At 37.1% G+C, this 27186-nt stretch overlaps 2 protein-coding genes across 6 annotated transcripts in view; one reads left to right on the plus strand and one right to left on the minus strand.

Annotated features, from left to right (window-relative positions):
* AASS (aminoadipate-semialdehyde synthase) overlaps positions 1–7887 on the plus strand; it is a 72610-nt gene extending 64723 nt beyond the window's left edge. For all 3 annotated transcript variants that reach the window (XM_072652895.1, XM_072652896.1, XM_072652897.1), the window contains 3 exons: positions 1418–1506; positions 4277–4453; positions 6018–7887. In XM_072652895.1, coding sequence (XP_072508996.1) covers positions 1418–1506; positions 4277–4453; positions 6018–6136 — 385 coding nt within the window. In that variant the 3' untranslated portion in view covers positions 6137–7887. The remainder of the gene's footprint in view (positions 1–1417; positions 1507–4276; positions 4454–6017) is intronic.
* A 10508-nt stretch (positions 7888–18395) lies between these two features.
* The window catches only part of PTPRZ1 (protein tyrosine phosphatase receptor type Z1), a 234360-nt gene continuing 225569 nt past the window's right edge, over positions 18396–27186 (minus strand). For all 3 annotated transcript variants that reach the window (XM_072652894.1, XM_072652893.1, XM_072652892.1), the window contains 4 exons: positions 25359–25505; positions 23367–23509; positions 22362–22497; positions 18396–19390 (listed from right to left, as the gene is read on the minus strand). In XM_072652894.1, the coding sequence (XP_072508995.1) occupies positions 19250–19390; positions 22362–22497; positions 23367–23509; positions 25359–25505 (567 nt within the window). In that variant the 3' untranslated portion in view covers positions 18396–19249. The remainder of the gene's footprint in view (positions 19391–22361; positions 22498–23366; positions 23510–25358; positions 25506–27186) is intronic.

Raw genomic sequence — 27186 nt, forward strand, 5'->3', positions numbered from 1 at the left:
TTTGCTGTTCCAATGTTAGAATATTTCCCTTGGTCTACCATGTTCCATCTCATGATAAATTTGGAGCAAAAAGTAAAAGAAGAGAAATTCATTCATTATGATGCCATTTAAGTTATCAGAATCCCTTTCCTATGCAGTTCCTGAACAATGCCAGATGAATTCATTTTCAGTTCAAATTATTTCCCTAAATATTTGTTGGTGGCAAATTATGTGCCAAGCCCTGCTTCTTTCCGTTGACTGTCTTTAGTGTTTATTGGCATATATCCTAGTTAAAAATCTGGGACAGCACAACTTAGCAGCTATGTTTAACATGGGCCATCTGAATTCTTAAGATATTCTTAAGTGAATATTGGATTCAATTATGTCCAAGTTTTCTCCAAACCTTAAATCCTATGATTCTACAAATCCTCAAACAATGTTAGCATTCTTTCCTTGTATTCAAGGGAATACTGAGTGGACAAATTCTGTTTTAAAGAAACTGATTTCTCCATCCTGGCAAAGGGTTTTTTAAAGCAGTATCACCTTGTGACTTTTGCCATTCATCTTAAAAATTAACTAATCCAGTCAGATATTCTCTAGTTTGGGTGGAATTGAGAGGTGGTTTGACATTGTGGATAGAATCTTACACTTTGGAAAACAGAAAGACATGGGGTTGCATCCCTCTTCTGACATTTACTAGCTTGTGACCCTCAGCAAATCATTTAACTTGACTTTTTTTTAGTTTCAGCTTCCTCACTGATAAAATGAGGTAATAACATCTATTTCATAGGGTCATTGTGAAGATCAGAGGAAATACTTTATGTAAATCACTTTGTAAACCTTTAAGCATTCTATTTCTTCAATCTAAACCTATGATTACATTCCTGGGAGAATTCCCTCTACCAAATGAAGCTTGGTAACCATTATTAAAAGTTACGGTTTTAGAGAGTTCTCTGGAATACTAAGAAGTTAAGTAATTTGCCCAGAGTCACACAGTCACTATGTGGCATTTGTTGTTCAGTCATTTCCAGTCACCTGACTCTCTGTGACCCCATTTGGGGTTTTCTTGGCAAAGATACTGGAGTGGTTTACCATTTCCTTCTTTAGCTCATTTTATAAATGGGAAAACTGAGGCAAACAGGGTTAAATAATTTGTCTAGGATCACACAGCTAGTAAGTGTTTGAGGTCAAATTTGAACCCGGATTTTCCTGACTCCAGGTTGGGTACTCTATCCACTGTACCATCTAACATCCCACTGTACATCATAGGAGAAACTTAAACCCAGGTATTATTGACTCCGAGACTGATACTGTCCACTAAATTATGCTGCCTCTCAAAGAGCTATTTAAGTATCTGTTGATGTTGTTATTGGAGGAATCTTACTAGGAGATCTAATTTGGGAAATGAACTAAAGCAGCTTTCTTCCTTTTCACACAGGTTTGGTTTACTTGGAGATGAACAGGTCCCCAGAGCAGGGTCTCTTGTGGATGCATTCTCTAATCATTTAGTGATGAAACTTTCCTATGGTATGCAATATCATGTTTCCTAAATATTTGTAAATATAGGACCAGTTAGTCAGTCAATAAACGTTTACTGAATACCTGCTACCTGCCAGACATTGTGCTAAATATTGGGGATACAAAAAGAGACAAAACACAGTCTCCTGTCCTCAACAATCTAATGAGGGAAACAGGAAAACAAATATGCACAAACAAGCTATTTATAGGATAAATATAGGATAAATAAGAAGGGAAAGGCATTAGAATTAAGAGGCATTGGGAAAGACTCCCTGGAGAAGATAGGATTTTAGATGGGACTTGAAGGAAGCCAAGGAAGGAAAGCATTTCAGGTATGGGGGACAACCAGAAAAAATGCCCAGAGGTGAGAGAGAGTATATTGTTTATGGAATAGCAAGGAGGCCACCGTCACTGGAGTAAGTTTTAAGAAGCCTGGAAAGTGGAGGAGGGGGGACCTAGGTGAAGAAGGATTTCAAATGCCAAATATAGGATTTTGAATTTTATCCTGCAGCCCATAGAGAGCCAGTAAAATTTATGCAGTAGGGGAACGATATGGTTGGACCATTTTAGGACAATCACTTTAGCAGGAAAATCACTTTAGCAGGATGGATTGCAGTTGCTGATACTTGAAGAAGGCAGACACGCTAGTAAGCAGATTATTTCAATAGTCCAAGCATGAGTGATGAGGGTTTGCACCAGAATAGTGGCAGTATCAAAAGAAAGAAGGGGTGTATTCAAGAGACATTGCCAAGGTGAAATCAACAGGTCTTGGTAACATATTGGATATGGGGATGGGGTAGGAGATAGTGAGGAGTTGAGGATAGTCTCTAGGTTATGAGCCTAAGGGACTGGGAAGATGGTATGACCCTTGACAGATGAAAGTGAGGAGCAGGAGGAGGAGGAGGAGAACGAGGAGGAAGAAGGTTTAGGGGGAAAGACAATGAGTTCAATTTGGAAGAACTGAGAAAAGGCCATTGGATTTGGCAATTAAGAAATCATGGATAATTTTGGAGAAAGTTTCAGCAGAATGATGAGGTTAGATGTTGGATTATAAGGGGTTAAAATTAAGTTAGAGGAGAGAAAATAGAAATACAGTTATCCCTTCCACACGACAGGGGTTAAGGACATGGCACCCATAAGAAATGAAAAATCCGTGTAAAATTTTTTGACCCTCCTTTCACGCCAAGAAGAAATCTTGATTTTTTTTCTTTTTCTTTTATGAGATGCTTACTGTACCTTATTGCAAAATTTGGGTTAAGTATTTGACCATAGGCTCTCTGTCATCTGCTGGCCTTCCCATGTCTGCAAAACTCCCCCAAAATTCTCATTTAATTTCAAACTGCAATGGGGAAGTCTCTATGTGGAACTGATAATTACACCTCTTGTAGATAGCCTTTTCACAGGGCTTAGCCACAAAGGGCAGAGGATACATAGGACAATAGTTAGTGGGGATGGAAGGATCAATTGTGGGTTTAATGTGTCAGATTACAAAGCTTACAAAGAACAGGAACTGGAATAGAAGGTTAGACTGAGGCCGGAGGAATGAAGGGATATCATATATATAAGGGGAAAAGAGATTGGATTATTTTTTACAAGGGAAAAGAGAAAGTGAAAATATAAAAGAGCTGATTTTGTGATATGAAATATATGCCTAGAACAAGGGAATTAATAATCCTGTTGTACACAGCCCTTGGACAGACAACATCTAGACTACTTTATTCAGTTCTAAGTAGTTCATTTTAAGGGGGGATATTGATGAGCTGGAGCATGTCCAGAAGAGAGCACCTGGGATAGGAAGAATCCTCTGAATTATTTCACATGAGTGTAAGTTGAAGAAACTGGTTGTGTTTACTTTGGAAAAGAGAAGACCTTAGTGGAATAACTGCTTTTAAATACATGGAGGTTTGTGTTGGGAAAGAGGAAATTCTGTGGGACTCCAAAGGATAGATTCAGGACCAACAAGTCAGAAATATAAGGAAGTAGATTTCATTACAGTATAAGGAAGGACTTCCTACATAGATCCTTCTGAGTATGGAATGACCTTCTTTGGGAGACAGGGAGCTTCCTGTGATGGGATGTATACAAGCAGAGTCTGGATAGGTATTTGTCAGGGGTATTATAGGGGAGATTCTTGTCTTGGGTAAGACTTTCCTGAAAGAGTTTCACTGACTCTGAAATTTCTATTTATTCAACAGTAAGAAGTATTTGTTAGGCTTCTGTTAAATGTCAACCATTATGCTGAGTGCTGAGAGTGAAAAATTAAAAATGAAAATTCCACATCCTTGAGCTTAAATATTAATGAACTAGAGGGAAATATAATATGTACACTGATACATAAACATGAAGTACATATAAAATAAATACAAGTAATTTTGTGACTGGGGACAAGAACTTAAAACTGAGATCATTAATTCAACATAAGTATTGGGGAGATACCCAAAAGGGTATGTAATAAAAGCCTCCTTCAATCTGTGGCCATGCTGTTCTGACATTGAACTAATTGTCTCCTCTGGATGAAATCAAATGGATAGAAGATTAGTTTTCAGTTCAGAGTTTTCACTTTCTTATTGGGCTAAAAGGGCAATACTTTTATAATTTAGTAATATCTTTATAATTGATATTTTTAGAATATTTGTTGAGGCAGAAAGTATCTGAAAGATAAGGAAAGCCAAAGAAGCAAAAGGCAAATTGCTCTTTGAATCCCTTGGAAAAACGCTGAAGTTAAGTTGTGAAATGAAATATAAAGAAGATTTGAATGGGATTTTCTTTTGTTTTTAAGGTCCTACAGAAAGAGATATGATTGTGATGAGAGACAGTTTTGGAATACGACATCCTTCTGGTCACTTAGAACACAAAACTGTCGATCTTGTGGTATATGGTGAGGTTAGTGGATTTTCAGCCATGGCCAAGACTGTTGGTTTGCCAGCAGCCATGGCTGCCAAGATGATCCTGGATGGTAAGCAGTATTCATTGCATGCTTGAATCAGATGGGACATACCTCTTTTATTTTTCGTTCTTCGTTCATTTGTTCGTTCGTTCGTTTGTTCATTCGTTCCTTCCTTCCTTCCTTCCTTCCTTCCTTCCTTCCTTCCTTCCTTCCTTCCTTCCTTCCGTCCTTCCTTCCTTCCTTTCCTTCCTAAATTACTTTCTGCTACTCATTTACTGGGCACCTATCCATTGTTTACCAAGTAGAACACCAAAATTATACATTCAAATCATTGAGGAATCAAGAATTATACACTATTAGATAATTTCTGTAGTAGTTACCTGCTTTATCAACTCTGAGGGTTTGTGATTAAGAAACTGTAGCAGTAGATATTAATATTTCCTTTCCTTTCATTATGTTGGTTAGTTTTTCTGAACTGTTTTCTCCTTCTCCCTTTCATTCTTTGTTGTAATGTATGTTTTCATTTGTTTTGATTTTGGAGGGGAGAGGAGAGTATATGATAGGTGAGGTAAAAACAAAAGATATCAATAGAAATAGTTTAAAAAACCAAAGGTTTCATTCCCTTCTCACCCCACCCCGTACAAGATCGTTCAGTTAGTTGAGCAATCATGAGTCAAACATCTTCAATAATAACCATAACTCATTTACATAATGCTTTAGTGTTTACAAAGCATTTTCTTGATGGCCTACCTGTAGCCCAAGTAGCATTATCTTTTTTTCAATAGATAAGGAAAATGAGCTTTCAAAAGGTTGAGTTATTTACTTGTGGATATATAGCTAGGTAATATCAGAACAGAACCAGGTCTTCTGATTCTATGTTCTGTGATCATCCCACTACATGACATACTACGCAAATTCTCTAGGTAGATACCTAAGAAATTGAGCATATGTTCCTCATCTCCCCATAAGGTCCTCAAGTGTCAAACTATAGAGAGAATTATAAAGCACCATGACAGCAAGTCCTTTACAGGGTCATGCTAATTGTATAGGTGACTACTAATTGAATTTGGTAAAGAAGTAATCAGGAATAGATTCACCAAAGAAGCATTTATCAAGTTTAGCTAAAATAAAGTAAAATTGATTGCTTTTCACTCCAGCCATCTGGGTAGATGATCACTTGATGTGTGGAGTCACTGAGGGCATTCTGAAAGGAGTCAAAATAACCAGGCTGACTATGTTATTAGCACAGTGCCCAACACATAGCAGGTGCCAATAAATGCTTGTTTCCTTCCCTCTTTTCTTCCCTTTTCTGTATGGTTCATCTTAAGGAGTAATTTTGATTGATCAGGGAGTGAGTGATCCTGTCAGTTGCTGACTTAATGACCTAAGACTGCTCTGCCCAGTCACATGGACAGGTCCAGCTAAAAGTTTCTGTTGCCTGAAATTAGTCACCTGAAAGTCCCAGTATTCAGTCTGCCACTGTGGAATTTACTGGGCAATATTGAAACAACTCTTTAATTATCAGGCATCTAATAGTTCATCAACTTGGAGTTTTAGCAGAAGGGTGCTTTCTTTATGTAAGTTCTTCCCCTTGTTCCCCAAATAGTAATTACATATTTATTTTTTCTTTCAGGTGAAATTAAGACAAAAGGCTTGATTGGGCCCTTTACAAAGGAGATATATGGACCGATACTAGAGCGTATTAAAGCAGAAGGAATCATATGTACAACTCAAAGCACCATCAAGCAGTAATTAGGAAGAGCCATGTAATTATACCTATCAGACAACAAAACTCACCAAAGACCCCCAAACTTTCGTGCCATAACAACGTTTCCCAATGTATTATTTTCTGCTATAATTCACAATGACATATTTTTGATTATGTGAAATGAGTAATATTTGTGAAAATGCAATTCTGTTTTTCATAATAATTTTTTGGTACATAAGATTTCACTAATTGCAAAAGAATTTAATTTTTTAGCCAAATATTTCTTCCTATGTGTATATAGAAGTGGAGATAAGCAGGCTCTTCATTAATTTATTGTACCTTTTTTGCTTAATATCTAGGAATTCATTTCCCTAAGTATATGAGCAAAGCTTTTCCAGTGGGATTTTTAGCCAGAAATTTTTTTCCTGTTTGCAACCATATTTTTGTATATTTTTTTAAGTCAACAGAGTTGGTTTCAGATTGCGTTATCTGTTTCTATCTATGAAACTTTTAGATAACGTAATTTTATCTTCCTTTTAAAGCTTTCTATTCTCAGTATAAACATCCCCTATTGTAGTGTAGGTGAGGAGACAGGTCCAGAGAAAGGTCGAGGGATTTCTCATTTAGTGGCAGAGCCAAACTAGAATTCATGTCTCATGGCTTCTAGACCCTACTCTTTTCTTTCCTCCATTATGCCTGCCCCTAGAATGTTTCATTATGGCCATTCTCTGTTCAATATAATTTATAACACAACTATTAAGATTTTATTAGTTGGCCACAATACATTAAAGATGCAGTACAGAGGGCATTCTAAGATGCACAATTCCATCCGTCCAAGAAAATGAAGTTCTCATTTTGTGGTTTTCCATCTTCCCTTCCTTCTCAGTGCTTGCTGTGAAGGGACATCCAATTTTAATTCCTATTAACACACTTTTGCCTTCTCTTAATGCTGTGCATTAATTTTAAGAAGAGGCTTTGGCCTAATTTTAAGCTCTGGATCAGGCTTATTTTGATGGAATGTGTATAATTGGTTGCCATTTGGTTAAGAGATGTAGCTTTCTTTGCCTTTTTATCCTGTGGTGGAAGATTTCTTAGGACCTCTTGTGGAGAGTACATCAGTCATCAAAAAGATTAGCACCTAAGGCTGCTTAGATGGAAAGCCAGAGATAAATATGGGGACATAAATTAAATGTAAAATGATTGAAGAAAGAATGACTTGTTTAATAGACTTATTTCTTATTTACATAATTTGGCTTGGATTCAGAAAGTAAAGTTACACTTTTAGGTCACTAATCTTAATTTTCAGAATTTCTATGTTTACTTTAATACTTAGTATAATTGCATTTTAACCATTTTTTTTCTAGACATAGGTTAGTTAGATATGTCATTATTGTTAAAGGAAATGATGCCTGTCATGTTTTGGAAAACTTTTAAAACCATATCCATCAGAGAAACGTTTTTAAAAGTTTAGTTCCTTTATTTTCGAGTTCAAATACCTTATAAAGAGAGGGAAACAGCAGCTTATTGATTTTTTTTTCCCTTGGTATATATGTTAGCTTTCTCTTCTAAACTAATGTCTTGGACATTATCTGTTTTTTCAAACACCAAGAAAAATAGTGATTTTAAAATCTTTTTAGTTGATCATTTGAATTTGTCCAAGATAGAAAATGCCTCTTTTAAGCCTAAGTACCATTTGTTGTTGTGTCTTGTTTGAAAAGACTATGCATAAATGGATCACATAAAGATGATAATGAGGTTGTATTTTGCATTGAAATTAAATGTCTTGGAAATTTAATACATATTTAAATTCTCTTTTATTTCTCAAAAATATTGATTGGTTTAGTAAAAAAGTTTCTGGAAGAGTTTTGGTAGAAAATATTTGGTCTAGATTATGATTGTTAAAGTATGTAGCAAGTAAAAATGCAAAAAAAGAAAAATTATTCATAAATGTGGCTCTTTAAGCAAGGTCTGAAATAGAAAAACTTTAGTGGTGTGATATCACTAGATGACAGTCCACTAGACTTGCAGATTGGAAAAATTCTCTACACTACTGTTTTTCTAACCCAAATTCTATTGAGCAAGGATAAGATATCTTTATATCACATTGATAGGAATAGAGAACCAGGTAGAATTGTTTCCTAGGTTTTAAGAAGAGAGGACTTTTGGAAGTAAAAGTTTACCAAGGAGGTAGCTGGAAAACTCTGTTCTAGAACTAATTGGATCTCTTCAACTGTAAAAAAGAATGTACTGAAAGCATGCACAGTTCTAAAATTCTTGGGAAAAGGTAATGTTAACCTGTGTCTTTTTCAGCCATTACAGTGTTTAATGAAATTCAACATTCCCTTTATAGCAAAATCTTTTTGATATAGTGATATATCCAAATTTTGACATAGTGCAATTTTATTATTTTAAATAAATACATGGCCAGAAATCCAGTGCCTAGTGGCACATAATAGACACTTAAATACTTGATTGATTGAAAATCACAATTCTTGGTTTCACAACAAAATACTGCTGACTCCCAGCCTTTGTAGAGCGAACTGGTAAGGGAAAAGAAATGGTGTCATAGACACGCTTTCACTACCACTCCTGTCCTCTGCCAAGTCCTTGTGTTGCTACGATTTTATACTATCTCTTCTGGAGAGCACAATGAAGTTTAGCTTTCATAGTTTCTTTGTGTACTCTTAGACCCAAGGAGTCCTTTACCCCCTCTCAACATCTCTGCCACCATCACTGATGAAGAAAAAGGACCAGAGGGCTGAGGGCCACTTTATATTTTCATTTCTTTCAGAGGCTATTCGTGAGTGATTTGGCAGGATATGTAGGGTTTTCAGTTCAACAGACAAGAATGGTTAGGATCTTTGGAAAGAGGTGAATTGAAGGGTAATTTCTTACTGTTAAATCATGTTGTATCTTGATGACATTTACTTCAGGGACAGTTTTGTTGTTTCGTTTTTTTAACCTGAACTACCTATTTCAGAGACAGTTTCTTTGTGTCTTTGTGAACCTTAGAGTACTATATAAGCATAACATTTTAAATTTTAAGTCTTTAACCTATATATATCGCCAATCTCTGTTCCTCACCACCCACATATTATATAACCCCTTTACATGGGGTTTTTCTAACCCCAATTCTATTGAGCAAGGGTAAAATAGTTTTATATCATATTGATAGGAACTGAGAACCAGGGAGAATTGTAGTGGAAGAGAGGGGACTCCTAGGTTTTAAGAAGAAAGGACTTTTGGAAGTAAAAGTTTACTAAGGAGGTAGCTGGAAAAATCTTGCTTTGTCTCAGTTGTTCTACTGAAACTGTTCTTTGGAATGCAACCATATTATTGACAGATCTGTGCCATCCCCCTCCACGCTCCCAGTCTTTATCCCCTTGGACCTATGCATCATTTGACACTTTACCACTCCATCTTGACATTTTCTCCTTCTGTGCCTCCCATGATACTTACACAATCCTGGTTTTTCTCCTATATCCTGAATTTTTTCTTCCTCCTTTGGAAGTTTCCCTTCCCCCTACCTACCCACTCACTCTTGATGTCTCTCAAGGTTCTCTTCTTGATCTTTCACTTTTTTATTTTTTCATTTAGTCTCAGTTGTCCCTTCTCTGATTTGGCTTGAATATTACATGTGTCTTTGGCACTAACCCCTCTCCCAAATGCCAGTCCTGCTTATCCAACTGTCTTCTAAACAGTACCATCACTTTAGCATTCAACTCATTATACTTAAATTGATCATTTCACCCCAAACTATCTTCCCATCTTAAACTTCCTCTTTTGGTTAATATCATCTTTTTTTCGGTACTCAATTTTTAAACTTTAAACCCTTCTTCATTCTTGTCTTCACTACTTTTTTTCTTTCCGCAATATCAACAGCATTTAATTAAGATATCTAAGTGTGTTCATCCTTCGTTGCTGAAGAAGACCATGCCATCAGAGAAATGATAACATGACTTGCACTTGACTTTGTTTTGAGTGAGGGAGGGCTGTGCAAGGTCACCAGCCTCACTTCTCCTCCAGAGCCATCTGAATCCAGTGACCAGATATTCATCAGGATGACTGGAGGTGACCCAGGATGAGGCAGTTGGGGTTAAGTGACTTGCCCAAGGTCACACAGCTAGTGAGTGTCAAGTGTCTGAGTTGAGATTTGAACTCAGGTCTTCCTGACTCGTGCACTGGTGCTCTATCCACTGCACCACCTAGCTGCCCCAAGATATTTACATAGTGAAAACAAAAAGGAAGATAATTGAGTAATAGAGTCATTCTCTGTTCCCTACACATGCACAGATGCAAATACTTATAAGGCTGAGTATATATCTAGGTTTTCTCACATCTCTACTGATTCTCCCAGCATATTCAGAGAGAGATTTACTTCAAAAATCAAAATGTGAGTTGTATAAGCTTATAAGGTTCAGTGCCTTCTCTTTATGAAGTTCTGAAGGAGTTTATTGGGGACAGGCTAACATCTACTGTCTTGACTTCCACTCCCAACCAGTCACCAAGTTATGCAAATTCATTCTTTGTAAATCTCACATCTATCCTTCTTCTTCCATTCTGACTGCAAGCACCCTAATTCAAATATCATTTACTCCATTCCTATATTTGTCTTGCAACTGAAACCCTGGCCCCCACTGTCTAATCTTTTGAAAATACTCCTTTGATCACATTAGTTCCTTGTTTAAAACAAAACAAAGCTTTAATTCCCCCTTCTCCTTCCCTGATACATAAAGTACAATTCCTAGCTCTGGCAGTACAAAAAGAGGCAAAAGACAGTCCCTGCCCTCAAGGAACTTAAAATTTAATTGGGCCCTAAAAACACAAATATATAAAAGCAAGCTATATTTGGGATAAATAAGAAACAATTAACAGAGGGAAGGCTATAGTTTGTCCTTTGTTCTCACAGAGGACTGGGACATCAGGGTGGTGAGGACATGACTTGCAAGTGAATTTGATTAAAGTGAACTATAGCTATACAAAATCACCAGCCTTAGTTTCTATTCCAAGGTCATTTTGGTCCAGTAGCAAAATATAGACCAGGACTAAGGATGGCCTCCAAGGGGGGCCTTATAGAGGATGAGTAGTCCAGTTGAACAGAAACACAGGGAATGTGGTAGAGATAGGGTATGAGATAATGCTGAAAAGGTGAATGTCACATGTAGTATAGAACCTTGAATGATGGACTAAAGATTTTAGCTTGACTTGGTGAAGAATAGGGATGTATCTAAGAATTCTGAGCAGAGAGTTGATATGGCTAGATATTGTTGTGTTCGTCCTTTGTTTTTGAAGAGCACCGTGACATCAGAGAAATGATGACGTGACTTGCACTTGACTTTGTTTTGAGTGAGGGAGGGCTGTGCAGGTCACCAGCCCCACTTCTCCTGAGTCATCCAGATTCAGTGACCAGATATTCATCAGGATGACTGGAGATGACCCAGGATGCAATGGGAGATCTTGGCCTTTTAGGCCAAGGTACTCAAAGTGAGGTAATTCCCATTCAATGAATATGCCTCTTTAAAAAGTAGTCAGGGAGATGGCCCTTTTAATAGAAAAGAAAAAAATTAGTTAAAAATAGAAAAATAATTTTTTAAAAAGAAAAGAAATAGATAAGTAACACTGGGAGGGGCAGGAGCCTCAGAGCTGTTGTTTCAAAGAGAAACTGTTACTATTCTCATTCACTCTGAGCCTGGAGGGTCCAAAAACCTTGAGGTTGGGCTGGGATCATGACAGAAGGGTGGAGAAAGAGATAACGTGGGGGTAGTTGTTAGATAAGGTTTTAGACTTAAGAAAATCTGGATTCTAGTTATCCCTCTTATGCATACCAGCTGCATGATCCCACACAAGTCCTTTAATTTCTCAGTGCTCAAGGCAACTCTCTAAGACCCTACAAGCAGGTGCAGATCTGCTTTGGTAGAGGAAGTTTTCTCTCCATAGTTTAGTAGATCAGTGGAATTACATGGCAAAATTAAAAAAAGAATAAGACAAAAAAACCCCTTAAATTTCAGGAAAGTGGTAACAAGGACCTGGATAAACTGGAGGGATGGTAGTGAGGAAAGAAATAAGAAAACTGATGGAAGAAATCTCACAATGGTAGACTCATCAGAACTTAACCTTCTTACTGATATTCCACATCACCTTCCTCTCTTTGCACTGGTTGTTGCTTGTCTGGAAGGTACTTCCTCCTCAGTCTGAAATTTTAGAACCTCTAGTTACCTTCAAGAATCTGTTGAAATTGGACTTTCTAAATGAGATCCTTCTTGATTCCATTCAGCTATTAGTGCAACTTCTCCCTGCTCCCCTTTGCCCCCAATAGCAGTCAATAAACATGTTTTTTTTTAAGCTCACATAGATGTGAAGAATTGTGCTAAATTCTGGGGCTACAAAGAAGCAAAAACAGCTCCTGCTCTCAAGGAGTTTATAATCTAATGAGGGAGACAACTGTAAGGTACTCCTCCTTTCTTATGTGGACTTTTATTTCCTTAAAGGGACATAAAATGAACATTCTGTGAGAAAAAGGGAGAAAAATCACTTGAGGAAACCCAGCTAGCTACAGTTCTGAGAACCTGGGAGAAAATATGACCTTGGATCAAAGTACTGGGAAGACTTGTGGGAAAGCATGCCAGAGGCACAGATACTAACTGAGACTAGAAATGGTTACAGGGCATTGTTTCCCAGAATAATATGATTATGACTGTTTTCAGGTCTTTGTAGCTATTTGCTGGGAAACTAAATCAAATAACAATTTAAGGAGTATGGAAAAATGGCATATGGACTATTTCTGTCATATGTGACAGAAATGTGGGTCTGAAATTTTCTCAGTTTAAGTTAAAGGAGGCCCTGTTTGAGGCATTAGGAGAAATGTGATAAGCTCAGCCCACTGAGAGGACTAAGTTCATCCTTCTATTAAGAGGATTTGTTTTGTGAAGTTTGGGCTCAGTTAAACGGCCACACTTAAAAGACCTAGAGAGCCACATGTGGCCTTGAGACCACAAGTTCCGCAACCCTGGACAAAGACAAGCTGTGAAAGAACACAGAAGTCAGATAAAGAGAAGCTAAGAGAAGGTGACTGAAGTCAACAGAAAGGAAGACCTGACGGAAAATGATTTTAGTTGATAACAAATGAATAGTAAGTCTCTGTAGTTGATGGAGGGAGCTAATCTGTTTAGAAAAAGCTTCACTGTTGGGAGATAACTGGCAAAAATAGCATCCTGTGCTATATAAAGAGCTGGCTTTCTTGTACTTTCTTATAGCCTCTAAAACCCTTCCTTTATTGGCCTTTACTATGACTTGAGAGGAGGAAATATACTGTAGAAAACTGAATGACTTTGCAGATCCCAGAATTAATGGAAACTGCTTTTCACAAAAAGAGAGTCACTGCCTCAGTGTCTAATCAAAGGAGAAGACAGGAAGTTGGGCAAAATCTCAAGTTTAAGACCTCTGTAAGCCAGAAGAGCATAACTACTTCACCAGTTCAGAAGGAAAGAAGTAACTTCATTCAGGAGAGCAGAGAGCTTCAGAAGAGAATGGGGAAGTCTCATTTTTACTTCCTCTAAAATGGTTGAGAAATACATATTTGCTCCATCCTGACACAATTTCTAAACTTTTCCCTTCAGGAAAGTGGTTAGAACAAAAACTACTACCCCAGGAAATGGATCAGTGGTAGAAACTCAACTTAGATAGTATCATTCTTCCTTGTCCAGATAACATCATTCCTCCTCACCTACCTGAAACGACTGGCACCATGATCCACCCGATTCATTCAAGGATTAAGATACTGATCACCAGAAGGAAGTCCTTTCACTTCTTGATGGTCAAGGAAGAGATCCAATACCTCAAATAGTGACAATCTGAACGTTAATCCAACTCTGTATTTTAACTCATTATAACTTTCTCTGCTTCATAAGTCCCATAAATGTTACTTCAAAATGTCTTGGAGTAGAAAAATATACCCAAAGGAACAGGAGCAGTGGCGGTGGACTCTGCCCATTTGGAAATCTTCCTGTAACCTAGAAAAGCTTGGATTTTGGAATCATGCTAAGTTAGCAAATGTTGTTTCTGGCAGACACGTTCCCAAAATGGAGAGTATAGATAATATCAATTTTTTTTTTTGACAAAGGCCACGTGGTACATACAGTTCTTTAAAGGCATCCCTGACATCCAGCCTGTTAGTCCAGAATTCTGAGTTGTCTCCGGCATATGAGTTTCCCTCCTCATTTGTCTCACTGCTATATTTCTGCATGTGACCACTTTCCTCCATGGATACTATATAGATTGGTTGGAAATTGTGAACTAAGTTTGTGGATAGGCTTATTTTTAGATTATTTCTAGTATTTCAGGCTTATCTTTTATTTCTGATGTTGCCTTCTTTTTAATGTCAAGTCGTGATTATTTTTCTTTTTGTTTTCTCATTAAATATTTCATTTTTAAGAATTAATGATGTTGGAACTGATTCATGTAAGTAGGGAACACAGTGGTAGAGACTCAGGTGTTATAATTCAGAATGTATTTCCCTGACACCAGGATTATTCCCAATCTCCTTGGAAAACCTCTCAGGCCTGCCAACTTAAGTGTAGGTTAGGGTCATAAGCTCAGAAAAAGAGAAGGGGATGCATATGCTGTATTGGATGTCATACCTTCTATATAATTTAAGTTAACACATACAAGATAAATAGAGAAGAGATAGAAGGTAGCCTTTGAGTTAAAGGCACATACCTATGTAGGCACATTTTTGTCAGCCTCATAAAATGTTAGTTCTTTGAATGTAGAGACTGTTTGGTTGTGTCTCTAACACTTAGCCTAGCACATAATAGGTCTTAACAAATAAATCTTGAGTAGTTCATTGATTAATGACAAGGAAAGTCGAAGACAACTCCATGGTTTTGAATATGCAAAGCCTGGGAGAAGGGCAATGCAAATGAAAATTAATGAAGTGAGATAGAAAAGTAGGGGAAAAGCATGGGGAAAGCTTATTAGATTTTTGAGTTTGAAGTGTTAGGGGGATAGTTGGGTAAAGATTTACCATAAAAAGTTGGGGATGTGGGGATAGATCAGTACTGAAGATGTATCATATACATAGAGATAACAGTTGAAATCATGGGACCAAGTAAGATTGCAAATGGAGAAGGAAAAGGAGTTGTAGAGAGAAAAAGAAAACCAAGGACACACTTTTGGCCGACAGCCATCTTTACAATTCAGAAGAGGAAGGTAGCTGTTGTTGTTGTGTTTGTCCTTCATTCTCAAAGAGGACCATGACATCAGGATGATGACATGACTTGCAGTTGACTTTGATTTGAGGGAGGGCTGTGCAAGGTCACCAGCCTCACTTTCTCCTCCTGAGCTATCTGAGTCCAGGGGCCAGATATTCATCAGGATGACTGGAGATGGCCCAGGATGCAATGGGAAACCCTGACCCTTTTAGACTAAGGAGAAGCCTTTGGTGAAAGGAGAACATTGAGGGAAATTTAAGGAGAGAAGAGATATATCAGAAATTAATTGAAAAAAAGCATCCATATGGAAAGGGTGATGAACAGTGTCAAACACTACAGAGAGGTCAAGGAGGCTGTTTGACTGAATAAAGGTCATTGGGTTTGCAATTATTTTATTAGCAACCTTTCAGAAAATAATTGCAATGAAATAGCATTGAGTTAAGCCAGAATGCAAAAGGTTGAGGAAAAAGTAGCTAGTGAAGTCAAACTTCACTGATCATGACTCATTTTTATGCCTTAATATTTAATGCATCCATGGTAGAATTCTAATGTTGTACTAATGAGGAGGAGACCTTTTGTACAGAACATTTCACAAATTAGCCAGTGAGTGGATAGTAGTATTTGAGGTTTTTAATAACAGGAAATGTGTTATCTGTTTTGACAGGTTTCATCTAGGTTGGTTTTCTTTTTCCCCTGAGGCTATGTACTCTGTTAGATGAAATAAAATTTTAATAAGAGTTTGCATTTATGAGCTTATTAAGACACATCTCTCACTTTCATTTTATTAGAATGATTTCTTAGAGAAATGGTTCTGAATGTTTAAGCATGCTACCTATTTGGGTGAAGGGGTGGAAAATCCCTAAAGTGAAAATTCTGATGTACATCTTACTGTGTGTCATGTATGTTATATAATTATGTAGTATAATTATGAGATTATATTAACCTGGTAGTTAACTTATACTATAATTAATATTACATACTTACATACCATTTACATATGATACAAGTATATTATGCAACCAGTTTTACTCAAGGGAAATGGATCTTCACAATAGTTGTCTGGTGTATAGATATCCCAATAATTTATTTAAAGTCTAGGTTGATTTTACCCCCTTTGAATATCTTTTGATTGGAATTACAGGATACTTGGAGATTATTTAAGACTGAAAACAGTCTGTGAAGAACATCTTTTCTGAAACTGACCTAGTTTACAAAACTGTAGGTACTTGTTGGTATTACAGTAAAAATATAATTACAATATGGCTTTGGGCTGAGTATTTGTTAGAACTGACACACTTTCATTAAATTTTCTAAATCCATCATAGGTTGAGGAAGATTAGCAGTGATATCTTGCTTTTTGGTTATTTTTTCCTAGTTAAAAACCAATATGGGTAAGTAAAATGATTATCCTCAGGACTTAGGTTTTAAATAATTTGTCATCATGATAAGATGATGAATGAGATTATGGGAATTGATGGAAGGAATCTTGGAAAAACACCAGACTTCTTGATTTTATTTTTTTCAAGACCATCTGTGTAATTGTTTTATTCTTTAGGGAGGGAGGATTGAGAGAGACTATTTCTGGAGTAAGAGTCCTTTTTGCCTTCTCCATTGCAGGATTTAATTACTATAGTTTGTCTATGGAAATACTTAATTATCATACTTGCTAACTGCATGATTATTTTCCCTTGGAAAAGGTGCAGTGAGACTCTAATAAGTCACTGTAAAGTATAAAAAAAATCTGTCTATCCTACGCAGCGGAGCTGGTGTCTCTGGGACAAAGGATAGGGAAAATTAGTAGACAAGATAATTAAGATAACATGTAGTACTGGTTCAAATCAGCTTGTGATCAAACATTGTGGGTGGTGAGGGAAGGATTGCAAGAGGATTAGGAAATGAGGTTAAAAAAAAACAACCAGGAATTCAAAACTGACCTCTTTAGCTTCAACCCCAGGACACTGAGAAATAAAATGATAGAGCAGTGCTTCTGTTCTGGACTTCTCTGGAGTCTGACCTTCTATCTGATTTAAAAAACAAAACCAAAAACCTCCTCAACCTCTTTCTAAGTCCTTGATGGCTATACATTTTTTTTTATTCAAGTAGAGTAAAATTAATTGTTTTAAGGATTTAAGGAAAATTAAACTATGGCTCCTCAGATAATTAGATGCCCCTGAGGGGTTCTTGCTGAAGGGAATGGATTACATTCTCTAAACGTTTGGCTAATGATGTGTAATAATGTGCATTTAGAACTCATAACAAACGTTTACTTCGCAGAGATAGTGAAGTTTATCCAGGTCAGGAGGCTAAACAGAAAAGAAATGAATATATAGTGTGACCTACTACTTCAAGCTCTCAGTAAGAAAAATGTATACCATTTCCAAAATGTTCTTCAGTTGTGTCTGACTCTTCGTGACCCTCTTTTGGGGTTTTCTTGGCAGAGATACCGGAGTGGTTTGCCATTTCCTTCTGCAGCTCATCTTACAGATGAAAAGGCAAACAAGGTCAAGCGATTTGTCCAAGGTCAGTCACATAACTAGTAAATGTCTGAATGAGAATTCAACAAGATGAGTCTTCTTGACTCCAAGTCCAGTGCTCTATCCATTGCCCCTTCTACAACATTAATTAGTTGCATACTCTGCTATGTGTGGCGGCTGAGGGTCAGGATCTAGGATCCACCTCTGAGCACTTGCCATTCCATTCTAGGGGGATGCTAGTCACATTTGGGAAATGGCTACTACATCAACCATCAAAGGCCTTTTATTACTACTGGTGCTGTCCTGTAGCCCTGAAACAAGCCTTGCTTCTGAAGTGCCTGTAGTTCCAGGTTCTCACTGTTTGCTTAAACTTTGTATTTCCCACCCGCTTTATTCTGGGGCATTTATTTGGGTCATCATGGTTGTTGTTTGCCAACTTGGCTTCTGACCACTGCTCATTCTGACCCTTGCTTGTGCACTCTGGTTTCAGCTTGCCTGTTTACTTCCGGCCCCTGGCTATTTTCCTGAATCCTCAAGCCTTGAATGTTTGTTCCCGGGTTTCCCCTTCATATACCCACAATCCACTTCTGCCTCTTGACCAATGTGACAGGAATGAAAGGTGAACTGACAACAATATTGATATTTATTTTTGCAACACTGTAGGTAAAAACAATTTAAATGACGCCAAGTAAGATGTCATTGTCTTAAAAAGTCTCATTTCAAAACAGTTGTATTTCTATTTTCCACAAAAAAAGTTAAAATTACATGCTGGAATATGATTAATCACTTAGCTACACAATAAGGTATCGGAAGACTTGAAGTAAAAACAGAAAGTGAACTATATCATTTTAACAATGCAAGTACACAGAACTAGAAAACTGACGGTAGTAAAATATAAAAATCTACAATTATAAATATAAATTTGGTCCATGGAATAGTCACTAGGGCAGTATGTACAGTAAGTATCAGATTATTTCTACTGTAGGCAAATGCTGCAGATGTAAAATGTTGAATATTACAGAACAGTATTTTATTTACAATAGACTATATTAAAAGTTCTATTTCCAGCAAACAATGAGGATTGCTACAAATACAGCCATAAATCTGACCCTACAAACAAAAGCGTTTATAAGTCCTCGAGAACTTCTAGTGTCTCTAAATTTAGATTTTCAGTTAAAATCAAACCTGATGGTTGGGAACTAATACTGAAAAAACCAAAAACACCACCACAATTCTGTTAATAGAAACACTGTAAAATTCAATCGATTTAGTTCAGACATAACATGGATTACAAGAAATCTTGCAAAAAGGCACACATTATTAATGATGTCAGCTTGGCAGTAAGATTATACACCATCAAAAGTACTTTCGCTTGATGGGAAGTAAACAGATGACGTTGGTGATGGGATAGATTTTCCCATATAATTTAAGGATGAAAGCAATAATGCTCAACTGTAGGAATTGTTTCGATGGGTTAAACTAAAGACTCTAAACTCTCTGCCACGTTTCCATCAGGTAAAGCTGTGCCATTGCTGTCGAGTGATGTGGAAGGATTTTCTTCTTGCCTGGTGCTAACCAGACTGAGGATAGCCTTGTACAAAAACTGGTACTGCTCCTAGGGAATAGAGAAGGATATAACGTGAAGACATTGCAAATGATCTTTAAGAGGGCCAGTGAGTATGTGTATTAGTAATTATTTTTTAAAATTAATTTTAATTTCTTCAATTAATTAGAATTAATTTTTTTACCTTTCTATTCCCCAACCCCCAATCAAGGGCGGAAAAAAAGGGGAAAAAAACCCTTGGAACAGATTTCATTAGTAATTCTTTAACTGAAATAAATGACTTAGGGAACATTTTCAGTCATAATACTCTTGTAGTTGGGAGCATCTTGAGTATAACTCAATCTTGTCTGAAGTTTTCATAAAGTCATGGAAGAATTCTCACATTTTCAGCTGATGACTAAGTTCTGAATTAAAGTCTCATTTTGGAGGATTTAAAGATTGTAAATTGCAAAATTACTGGGCTGTGATAATTTTCATTAGCCTCATTTATCTGTAATAGTCACTTTTCCACTGTTAGCCTGCTAAATCAGCTTGTGGTTTGTAGGAAAACGTGGGACTGTTTCTCCAAACCACAAGTAGACTTAAAAAAAAATCAGTTCAGTCAAAAAGTCAATTAAACAAATTAAATCATTTAGAATTGTAGACAAAACTGGCTGAGTGAATTTTTCAACTTTTATGCCCACCAATTTTGTCCATAATTCCTTTTGCTCACACTTCCAGCTAAGCCTTTCTTTGGATTCGGCATACCTGGTTTTTCCAAGTATCTGGGAACATTCTTAAAAATTCTGTTGGCCTACTATTTCTTCCTGATTTGACTTGGCTACTTTAGAATCCAGGTTAAGGAATCTATATATGTGGAGATTATGTAATAAATGTTTGATTTTATTTTCTCATGTAGCTATCATTGGGAAGACCCATTTTTTTGGTTATCTTGTAGATTTCATAATGACATCACTGTCTTGTGACCAGCTTGGGTACATTCATGGAAATAGCATAGCCTCTGGGTATAAGCATTCTGTACATTTTCTTGGCATAGTGAAATGTCTTCAGGCATGCTGAGGTCAAATAGATACTGCCTAAGTATCAGTCCAAAGAAAATTCAAAGAGATTAAACAAAAGAGGTAGAATGTCTTGCTTCTCAGACCCAAGTTCTTCACAGGACTTGTTAATGTGGGTCAACGATGATTTTTACCACTGACAAACAAGAAAGCTCCATTTAATAGAATTCAAATTTCTTTTTGATCCAGATCTGTAGATAGGTCATTTATTTGTAACTTCAGAAATTTAAGCGATATCTGGAAGAAACCTTAGAAACCATCTACTTTAACATGTTTGTTTTGCAGATGAGGAAACAGGTTCCTTTGTGGAAGGAAAGAGGAAAAAAAGCTCTGTTTAGAAATTATCAAGCTCTTACTTTTAGTCAATAAGACCTGACTTCAAATCCTGACTTAAATACTTACTACTAGTGTGACCCTGGGTAATTCACTTATCCTTGCAGCCTAAGTTTTCTCATCTATAAAACAGAGATAATAATGACACCTCCTTCCCTGAGTTGTGTGACTCAAGCAAGATAATTAATAGCCAGCATATACTCACATATACAGGCACACACATCACACAGCATAACAATTTTCAAATCTTAAAGTGCCATATAAATGTTGGCTAAGATTATTACAAAAGCTTGGAAGTAGAAACAGAGACAAGGCATTGCTCACTTTCTTGGCCTTTTTTGAATCTGTGTCACTGATGCTATCGGTCCTGAAACATTTGTTTCTATGTTAAAATATCCTACTAACTCATTGAGTGATTCTTGGAGAGCTGTTTCAGATGTCCAAGGCTCAGTTTCTTCTGAAAATCAGAAGGGTGACTCTCTAGGATTTGTTCCCCATAGGCATCTTTGGAAAGAGAAAGATAGGAAGGAGAAGAAGGAGGAAGAGGAGGAGGAGAAGAAGAAGAAGAAAGAAAAAGAGAGAGAGAGAGAGAGAGAGAGAGAGAGAGAGAGAGAGAGAGAGAGAGAGAGAGAGAGAAAGTGAGAGAGAGAGAGAGAGAGAGAAAGAGAGAGAGAGAAATCTTGGGCTGGCATAAATTCCAGGAAGAAGGAAGTAAAAATACATCAGCATTCTACCCTGGTCAGACTACATCTATAATACTGTGTTCACTGCGGAGCACAATAGCTTAAGAAAGACACTGGTAATGCTGGAAAGAGAAACCATAGGGAGGAGATGATATCTGTATTTAAAGGGCTATTAAGTATAGAAGGTGTTAGATTTGTTCTGTTTGACCCCAGAAGACAAAACCAGGACCACTGGAGGGATGTTGCAGAGACCAATTCAAGCTGGTTGTCAGGGAAACAAGTAAGCAAACAAACAACCTAACTCTCAGTGTTATGCCCAGATGGAAAAGACTGCCTCTTTGGGGGTGGGGGCGTGGCTTCAAGCAGAGACTAGATGCCTGCTTACTGGAAATATTGCAGTGAGGATTCTTTCTCAGCTATGGCTTACATTAGATGTCCACTGAATTCCCTTCCAACTCAAAAATTCTGTGATTTTACACCCATGCTTAGGCATGTAGAATACCTAAGTTCTCTTTGGTAGGAAAAATTTCTCTCTTCTTTCATTTTCTATTTGCTCTAAAAAAATAAACAGTAAAAACAACTACCCAGGAAGTAACAAGTCTCTTTTAACATAGGAATCTTCTCATTTTATCCCCAGGGAAACAAATTAATTCCTGTCACTTGGATCCTCCAGGAGTTGTAAATTTCTAAATCAGGGGTGGGGAACCTGTGGCCTCGAAGCCACATGTGGCCCTCTAGGTCCTCAAATGTAGTCCTTTGATTGAATCCAAATTTCACAGAATAAGCTTTATTCTAAACCATCCAAACCCCTTGTTCTAAACCATGTAAAACCTTAAAAGGATGGGTGATTGGGTTTTTAAAGTATATGTATATACATATATGTATATATATACATATATGTATATATGTATATATATACACACATACATACATGCCCAGTATACTTACAATGTCTGTGAAGACACCAGGCCTCATCAGATTTATCATCTTGGCCACATGGTAAACATCCACAGAATTTTCCATTTCTAATTGGTGCATGAGGGTTGTTAGTGCACAGAAAGTTCCCGCGGTCACTCCTCCATGCCTTTGTAAAGGAAAGTGGTCAAAAGCTTTACTTAAAAGGCATCAAGATATTATGTTTCACAATTCACTAGGGATATAACCTTGCTATAGAAGCATTGATCACCTTTCTTAATGTATCTGCTTTTTTCACCTTATTACACTGACAGCTGTGGTCTGGGATGAAAACCCTCAACAAGTTAAGTGGGCAATAGGGACATTCCATAGAAACTTGTAGGCTTTACATCTTGATATTGTGGGGGATGTAAATAAATACAATCTCATCTGGATAGTGGAAGATCAGCTATCTAAGGACAAATTCCTGGTTCTATTTGCTCTTATGTGGTCCACAAACATGCTAAAAATCCATCATGGTGCAAAAGAACAAAGGAAAACAATATACATACTGAATGTATGCCCCAGTATAATCAGTCTTAAATGAAGATTAGATAGCCTCTCTTTCTAAGACTTTTTTTCTTTAGACCAAGGCAAGTAGTATAAAAAATCACATTCAGTAGGTAAACCATGGAGTTGCAAAATCAGATGCTTACCAAACACTCTAGTCTTGGCTTCATCAAGAGCTCCAGGAGTCAAATCTAAAGGCAGGTAAGCCTCAACCCCTTCACAAAATGAAGGTTCCAGGAGGAATTCCCCAGTGGGAGAAGAGGGGAGATGGCCCTTGCAAAGGGTTATACCCCTTTGCCATCTCTTTGTAAAATTTCCAGTTATATGAACCATATATAGAATATATATGTGTATATATTCTATATATGTACACACACAAAAATATACACACGTTAACATGCAGACACATGTACAAACACAACAGTATACAATTGTATTTCCATTTCTAAGGAAATGGATAGAAAAATGTATTTAAAAGTGAGAACTTACTCATCATGAACAATCATGGGTCCATCCCTATTGGAAGCTTCTTCTTTGATGATACTTATAATCTCAAAGGTTTTACTAATGGAACTATCAGGATTTGGCCATTTGGGGCACTGAAAGTGTCTCACTTCAAGTACGTAATCATCCTATTGAGAAGAGAAAAAAATTACCATCTTTTGTGGGACATTTTGTTTTATCATGAGATACTGTACAAAAGCCAGTAATTGTGATAGGATAATTAAATCAGATGACAAGAGAGCACTACAAATAGTTCATCTCTGACATTAATAGAAAAATGTCTTCATATCCAGAGCTTCCATGCATGTATTGAAGGAATGAAAAAAATAATTAATCCCTAGGGGAAACCCATGGGTGATCAGTTCAAGCTAGCCCTAGGCTGAAGGTTGGCAGTCCCTAGTAAAGGACAGTGCATTAATTCAGGTTTTAGGTTACAAAGAGAAATCCAAAATATTAGCATTTCTTTGGAAAAGAGTATTGGAAAATAGTATTTGAGTTACAGTGATTCAAAGGCTTAGGGTTAAAGTGATACATGTGAAAGGGAACAAAAGGGGCAGAGTAGGGCACTAGGAATCCCAAGCCTTTCCACACTGGGAGTACCAAGCTGACAGAGTTCGTGTTGTGCTGCCATAGTCACTGAGAACCCACAGCCACCTGCACACTAACAATGAGACTTCGAGTATAGCTTTAGAGGATGCTAATCAACTGGCCAAGTAGCTGATATTGAGAAGACATTAGGTTTTCTCATGTTTTTAGGACAGACTTTCCAATTAGCATGTCTTAAATCTTCACAGCCCCTCCTGGATATCTTCTATATGCTTTCACATCTTTATCTTTTTCTACACTCTTCATTATGCCTGCAATCCCTTTTTCTTCACATTTGTTGACTGTTTATTCTTCAAAACTGGGTTTAAATGGTACCCTTCCAGGAAGCCTTCCTGTATACTCATTCTCTAAATGACATTCCCAGATGTACTCTTCAGACCTTACGTCATTCCTCTCTCATCTTGGTTTAATTTGCAGTGATCGTTATTTGAAGCATAATTGGAACTGGCATAGCAGATGGAGTCCTGGACTTGGCAAGCCAGGAAGACCTGAGTTCAAATCTTGCCTTAGATGCTTGTAGGGCAAGTCACCTAACATCTCTCAGTCTCAGTTTTCTCATTTCTAAAATGGGGTTTAATAATAGCATTTATTTCACAGGGCTGTTGTGAATATCAAATGAAATAATATAGGTAAAGCATTCTGCAAATCTTAGAATACTATCTCAGTATAAACTGTAATAATAATTACTATGTCACATTTTCATCACAGACTATAACCTTTGTTAGGGTAGGGACAGTATCTTAAATTTTGTAGTATCTTCCTAGTACACTGCTCCGGGCACACAAATGAGCAAAGTTATCATCATTTATTTTGTCTTACAGTTATTTGTGTATATGCTATGTCTTTCTACTAGACTATAAGCTCCATGTGTCAGGAAGCTTTGTCTTATTTTTTTTAGGCTCCCTCTAGTACCTAGCATTGTTCAGAGTAGGTACTTAATATATACACTGCTGCTGCTGTTCAGTCATTCAGCTGTGTCCCACTTTTTGTGACTCTGTGGACCAATATTACACACCAGTATCGTCCATGGGGTTTTCTTGGCAAAGACACTGGAGTGATTTGCCATTTCCTTCCCCATTGAATTAAGGCAAACAGAGCTCAAGTGACTTGCTCAGGGTCATATAACGAAGAAGTGAACTCAGGTCTCCATGCTTGGTGCTCTATCCACCAAGCCACACCCACATATGCATAGAAACAAATATAGACATACAGATATGTGCACTTAATATATGCATGTATAACATATATGCTACATGCACATAAGCATAAGTGCCAATGTCTACTTACACATATGTGTATGTATATATCAGATGCATTAAATGATAAGCTCTGTTCCCATAAATTTATCATTTAAAGTTACATCTTCAATACCTGTGTAGCTTCTAAGATAAAGTCTTGAATTATAAGTTTTTCTTCATTAGAGAGACACTTGTGTTCTTCGGCAATCATGGTAACCTTAAAGCTCTCGCAATTTATAGGCTCATCCTTATTTGGCCAGTAAACAAATTCATCTTCAGCCTGCAAGGAATGGAAAAGTAATAAGATTTTGCTGCTTTATTTGTAGCTCTGGGAGCACTATTCCACAGAAAGCCGAGGAGTTTTAATAGTGCATCATTTATATAAATTTTTCATGTCCCAAAGGTCATAGTGTGAAATGAAGCTAATTGCTTGGAAGAAAAAATTCAACTCAACCTTTGCTGCTATATCCCATTTTAGCTCTCATAAACTTCCCTGTCTCTAAGGCCATACTGACATGTGCAGAATAAAACAAGACTCTTAAGAAGATGCAGCACTTGACATTAGTTATTTAGGTACATGCCTCACCGCCTTGTCATTTTGCTCTCCAATCATCTCCAACACGCTGGCACATTTGCTGCTGTTGTCAACAATGGCAAAATATGCTAAAGAGATACCAGTGTCCCAGTACTGTTAGCAGAATGTGTAAAGCTAAGGGAATTTGGAGCCCCAGGAGTAATGGATTCCAAGGCCTTCTAAAGACACATAAAAACCCAGAATTACATGTTCTGTTTTTCACTATCGCAAAGGGATAGACAGAGGTTTCCATAAACAACTCTTGGGAGATGGTAGGTGAGGGCTTCCACTTTTCTAACACATGGAAAACACTTGACAATATCTGAATCTTGATGTGTATGTGTATGTATATGTATGTATGTATATATGTTTATGTGTGTCTATGTGTATGTATGTGTGAATGTGTGTGTGCTATGCCCTAAATTGAGGAAGGATACTTCTATATTACTTCAAATGAGGTCTGTAGGAATGCTTATGGGAATAGCTATCACAGTGATTCCCCAAATAATACTGTCTCATTATCTCAAAGAGTGCCTTCAAGACTGAAAATTAAACTATTTTAAAATTCATATATTTTTTAAAAAGGTAGGGAGAAAAACTCAAATACAACAAAATATATCTTATAATACTTCTAAGACTAGGGAAAAGGAATCACGAAGTCCAGAGAACAGTAGAGAAGGTCATATATTCAGTAACACTGTTCGTAATTGGGAAAAAAACAAACCAACCAACACTCTGTAGAGGAGAGGTGCTTTAATGTGGTGTTATATTTTGCATTATAATGTCAAAAAGTTCTTTAAGTATTTATTTCATTTTAAGACCTCATTCCAATAGAAGACAAACTAAACTCTGGGAGGGCAGATACAGTTTTGTCTTTGAATCTCTTGAGCCTAGCATAATGCCTTGCAAAAAGTTGCTGTGTGTTCAACAAAACTGAATTGGCTACCATGTGTCAGACACTGAGTTGGGCATTTGGGATGCCAAGACAAAAATAAGGCAAGACTTGTCCTCACAGACTTTACATTCTAAAGGGGAAGAGTGAACAACACATACACAGAGAATTCAACACAAAATATATACCAATAATTCCAGGAGAGGGGGCAAGTCTTGTGAGAAGGGGAATATGTTGACAACAGAATGGTCATTAAAGAGGGCACAGTCTAAGAATAGGATAGTCTGGAGTATTCATTGGTCCTCTTCGAAAACAAAGGAGAAACAATCAATCAAAAGCCTGGGATAAAGACAAAGAAGGGAGAAGGCTGACATACATGGTTATGAGGGAATGGTAAGTGGTAACCAAAAAGGGAATTTTGGTCCAAAAAACTAACTGAATTAATGTCTGTTAATTTTGTTACAAGCTATTTGAGATGATCGCTTTCTTGTAACC

This window comes from Notamacropus eugenii, chromosome 3, assembly GCF_028372415.1.
Source record: "Notamacropus eugenii isolate mMacEug1 chromosome 3, mMacEug1.pri_v2, whole genome shotgun sequence".
Lineage (NCBI taxonomy): Eukaryota > Metazoa > Chordata > Mammalia > Diprotodontia > Macropodidae > Notamacropus > Notamacropus eugenii.